Here is a 5,363-nt window from a genome sequence, read left to right as displayed (position 1 = left end):
GGGGGGGGGGGCGGAAGGTTGAGCGCGATGAAAGCGAGAAGGGCTTGGGGGACATGTAGTTGGTTGCTACAATCATGGGAGATTCTAAAACGGGGGTCTTCAAACCTGGCCCTTTTATGACTTGTGGACTTCAACTCCCAGAATTCCTCAGCCAGCGTGGCTGGCTGAGGAATTCTGGGAGTTGAAGTCCACAAGTTTAATGAAGAGAAGGACGAGAGGGGACATGATAGCAGTGTTCCAATATCTCAGGGGCTGCCACAAAGAAGAGGGAGTCAAGCTATTCTCCAAAGCGCCTGGAGGCAGGACAAGAAGCAACGGATGGAAACTAACCAAGGAGAGAAGCAACCTAGAACTAAGGAGACACTTCCTAACAGTTAGAACAATTCACCAGTGGAACAACCTGCCTCCAGAAGCGGTGAATGCTCCAACACTGGAAGTTTTTAAGAAGAGACTGGACAGCCATTTGTCCGAAATGGTATAGGGTTACCTGCCTGAGCAGGGGGTTGGACTAGATGACCTTCAAGGTCCCTTCCAACTTTACTATTATTATTATTATTATTAAGTCATAAAAGGGCCAGGTTTGAAGACCCCTGTCCTAAAATAACAAACATGGAAAAGGTTTTGATTTAAAGATCTCCAATCCTGTGTAAAGGGAACTCCATCCACCCTTGCCGTGTATTACTTATCTAGGCCAGGATTTAATTACTGTACGGTTGGTTGAAGGAGACCTAGGGTATACAGGTAGTCCTCGACTTGCAGCAGTTCGTTTAGTGACCGTTCAAAGTTACAACTGAAACAAGTCATTGGTGACCGCTTTCCCACACTTACGACCCTTGTAACATCCCCGTGATCATGTGATCAGAATTCAGAGGCTTGGCAACTGACTCAGACCTAGGAGGGTTGCTGTGTCCTAAGGTCATGTGAACACCTTTTGCAATCTTTTAACAAAGCAAAATGAACGGGGGAAGCCAGGTTCACTTAACAGCCGTGTGACTGACTTATCAACTGTGGCGTTTTGCTTAACAACTATGGCAAGAAAGGTCTTAAAATGGGGTAAAACTCACTTAACAAATGCCTCACTTAACAACAGAAATGTTCGGCTCATTTGTGATTATGTCAAGGACTACCTGTACAGTTCATGAAAACTCTGCAGCCTTTCTATTCAGGCAGTAGCACAGCACACCAAATATCAGTTTGTTATTAGACTTGAGTGCAAATAGCTTGCAGGTAAGGTTGTCTAAAGGCCTACTTGCATTTCCTACAGTAGGTGAGATTCCCTGCTTGAATCAGCTGGGGAAATCTGTCTTGTCTTAAGCACCTGATGTGTGAAAAAGGGGAGGGGGGAAGTTTCTCTGTGGTTGCAGTCTTGACTTCTCTATGGTTAGAAAAATCAGTCTTTCCTACTCCTTCCTAATATTCTGTCACTACCTACTACCCATATATTTTATACCGGTACTTGTTCATATAAAAATATTTTTTCTGATATTATAGGGTTTTTTGTCACCTAGTATTTTATCATTCTGTTTGGGGATTTTTTTCTGAAAAACAGAAAAGTAGATATATTTTTTTTTTAATTTTGTCATACATGTAAACAATATTATTTTTGTTTTAGATACCTGGAAGGCAACCCTTGTTCACAATGTATAGACCAAAAGTAAGCCTTAAAGACCGGCAACAACTTTACAGGCTTATTATTAGTCAGCTGTTATATGATGGATATATCAATATTGCTAATGGTCTGATAAATGAAGTAAAGCCACAGTCTGTCTGTGCACCCTCTGAACAACTGTTGCATCTTATTAAACTAGGTAAGTTGAAACATCTGTAAACAAAAAGAAGATGTTACAGTAATATCATTTTATGTGATGCAAAACTTGGTTATAGTTCTTTCCATGCTGAAAACCATTATTTTAATATGACCTCTCCCACCTACCATTAATTAAATATCATGGCTGTGCAGAGATTCGGAATCAAAGGACAAAATGTAATTCGGCTGTAGGTGACAACTATAAAAGTCCAGAAAAAGATGCAGCTGCTTAAGATATTTCCCAATGGTTCTACATATACACTTTGAATTCACATGAATCTAAATCTCTGCACCTCTAGCTTGCTTATTTGATTGATTGATTGATTGATTGATTGATTGATTGATTGATTGATTGATTGATTGATCAATTGAACCAACCATCTCATGTGATTCTGGACAGCTTACAATACAATAGATAAACCAAAGGCAGTGCAAAAAGTGAAAACCCATAGTAGCCAGGAATCATAAAACCCATTATTAATTTAAGCAAGAGACTGCCACTCAGGCCACCAGACTCAGGCACTGAAGCAAGTCTTTGGTTCTGTCTTCTAAAACAATGTTAAGCAATATTCCAACCAATTGTCCAGTAATGATGTAATTCTAATTGACTTTTAGAACTTTTTCTGAAGTATTTCTAGCCTTCTGACTTTAAATGGTTGCCAGTCTAGCTGTAATGTCAAACTATACATTGGTATAACTATAAAGGTCCCTCCTTTACCTTCCTTTTTCCTACTGTTTTGCAGATTCCCAGACTACCTTTTTTATTGGTTTAAAATTTTGATTTGCATGGAAATGAACGACGTACTATGATTTGCACAATAAAGAGAAGAAAGTAATTCAATTGTGGGAAGGAAAGAGCACACAAAGCAAGTTGTGCTCATATATTCTAAAGCAATACTTAGCTTTATGTTTGAATCAAATCAGTGCTAGAAGAAATAATCATTTTTATTTGATCAGCATTCTCTATTCAGCTTATCTATAAATATTAAAATTCTATGCATTAACTTTACACTTAACTATACCTTTTATAAGCTTCCTGTAATTTGTAATCTACAGTTATTTTGATGTAGTCTAAAATTGCATTTGCTTCTTGTACAGCCACATGGTACATTATTGAATCAACTTCGGTTTATATTTAAAAAATAAAGTTTGGTGCATTCTCTCTTCTAGGAATGGAAAATGACGATAGTGCAGTTCAGTATGCAATTGGACGCTCTGATACAGTAGCTCCTGGAACAGGAATTGACTTGGAGTTTGATGCAGATGTACAGACTATGTCTCCAGAAGCATCTGAATATGAGACGTGTTATGTCACATCTCACAAAGGACCATGTCGTGTAGCTACCTATAGCAGAGATGGACAGTTAATTGCTACAGGATCAGCTGATGCATCAATAAAAATACTTGATACCGAAAGGATGTTAGCAAAAAGTGCTATGCCCATTGAGGTAAATATTGAAGTAGTATGAATCCATATTGTTGCTTCGGCTCTTTGTTGATCATCTGCTGTTCTCATAAAGAGATGCTGAATGCTGCATGGAGAGACTGTTCGGCAACCTTCAGAATTCAGGCTCTAGTTATTTAAAAAATTAAAAATACGTATTTTCCTTAGATTTCAATGAAGGTCTATAAGTTTATAGAAAAACTATAGTAGGAAGTACAAATAATTGCAGATGTGGTTGTGGATGGTCTTTGAATATTCACTCTTGCTGGAGATGTGGGAAGGATTAAGCTCCCCTCTGTTGTTCACTTTCTGAATTTAAATCCTTTTTGTAATGTCTAAACAGAGCTTTATTTCTTATTTTTCCCTATCCATTCCCCTGTTCCTTTCACCTTACTGCCATCCAGTTTTGTTCTTCACAAAAAATTCTTTGTACAAATTTTTGGGGAGAATTTTGATCTACAAAACTTGTTTTCAAAATAGTTAAAAATATGTTCTGAACTTACACAAATGGTAGCATCCAATGGTTCTTGGCTGATTTCATAATTGAGGCAGGATCGGCCTTAGTGGTATTTAGATCTGGAAATTCCAGGATTGTTGGCTTGACTGGAGAATTGAAAGATACTCTGGAAGAAGGCAATAGTAAAATGCTTCAATAACACTTTCAAAAAAGATGAATGGATGTGTCAAGATTAATTTGATAAATATTATGGCTTATGCTCTGGGAATAACAGAAAATTTCCCCCAAAATAATTTCTTTAGAAAAAAATCCATGTTTATTATTGAAAAACATTCTAGACAAAGTACATTTCTGAATATGCGAAATAATCATATTTTATATTATTTACCATATAAGCCAAGTGGGCTGCCAAGATTTTGAAAAATGCTTACATGGCCATAATCCGCCATGTGAGAGTTTAAATGTATGTTTCAATTTCTTTTTCTCTAATGGGTTTGTATTAGCTTACTTTAAATAATAGGGTCTGTATGAAAGAGAATTAACAGTTGTGAAAAGGTGTTGATCCACTGTGTTGTTTGTTCTTTAAACTCTCTGCAAAGGAAATTAGTTGTGTATTTACATGTATTTTATTTTATATATTTAAAAGACTATATTTAAATGCTGTACTTTTAATTTTTACAGGTTATGATGAATGAAACAGCTCAGCAGAACATGGAGAACCATCCAGTTATTAGGACTCTTTACGATCATGTAGATGAGGTCACCTGTTTAGCTTTTCATCCAAATGAACAAATCCTTGCGTCTGGATCAAGAGACTACACTCTGAAATTATTTGACTATTCAAAACCATCTGCCAAGAGAGCTTTCAAATATATTCAGGTCAGGTTCTCTAATCACACATTTCTAAGAAATATCATCATAAGAAAACATTTGTCTTGCTGGTGTTACCGAATATAATTTTTAGGTAGAAGGACATAAATCATACTTGATGTAACTTTTCAGACAGTTTTTTAGTTCTTAAATTATGGGTCAAGCATAATACGTTTTTTTTTCTATGTAGTTTATTTTAAATACTTGGAACATTGAAAATGAATGAGTACAAAACAATGAGATAGTTGGCAAAGACTATAATATGATGTTTTTCTGTCAAACTTTTTTTTCTATTGAAAGCTCATCATTATCATCCCAAGCTGCTTGGTGGCAAAATGTGTGTTTTCTATAATCATACCCTTTTGTTTAAAATCTTAAAAATGTTTTAAAAAAATAAGTCATGCATTTTTAGGGAGAAAAATAAGTTTCTCTCCCCCCCTCCTTTTTTTCAAATCTCTATCAAATGTATACTTGTACTTGTTCACACTCTGTCTTATATTCTGTCTGACCTGTTCAGATACTGTAGCAATGTCCTTCTCTGAATATGAATTCATTTTATAATAGTGGTTGATATCTAGATATGTTACAGTTATAGGATAGTACACTCTAATGTTCATTGTTTGATTTCCAATTAAACAGGAAGCAGAAATGCTGCGCTCTATATCTTTCCATCCTTCTGGGGATTTCATACTTGTTGGGACACAGCATCCTACCCTGCGGCTCTATGATGTTAATACTTTTCAGTGCTTTGTATCTTGCAATCCTCAAGATCAACATACAGATGC

At 36.3% G+C, this 5,363-nt stretch overlaps 1 protein-coding gene across 1 annotated transcript in view; it reads left to right on the top strand.

The window, feature by feature from the left end:
* Positions 1 to 5,363, top strand: part of LOC107295463 (cleavage stimulation factor subunit 1) — a 31,564-nt gene that overhangs the window by 1,078 nt on the left and 25,123 nt on the right. Inside the window, exons 2-5 of the mRNA XM_029285850.1 lie at positions 1,613 to 1,808; positions 2,978 to 3,255; positions 4,390 to 4,587; positions 5,218 to 5,361. Of these exons, the coding sequence (XP_029141683.1) occupies positions 1,613 to 1,808; positions 2,978 to 3,255; positions 4,390 to 4,587; positions 5,218 to 5,361 (816 nt within the window). The remainder of the gene's footprint in view (positions 1 to 1,612; positions 1,809 to 2,977; positions 3,256 to 4,389; positions 4,588 to 5,217; positions 5,362 to 5,363) is intronic.

This window comes from Protobothrops mucrosquamatus, unplaced genomic scaffold (genome assembly GCF_001527695.2).
Source record: "Protobothrops mucrosquamatus isolate PMUCROS unplaced genomic scaffold, P.Mucros_1.0 scaffold2350, whole genome shotgun sequence".
NCBI lineage: Eukaryota > Metazoa > Chordata > Lepidosauria > Squamata > Viperidae > Protobothrops > Protobothrops mucrosquamatus.
This window is presented reverse-complemented; position numbering and strand designations above follow the sequence as displayed.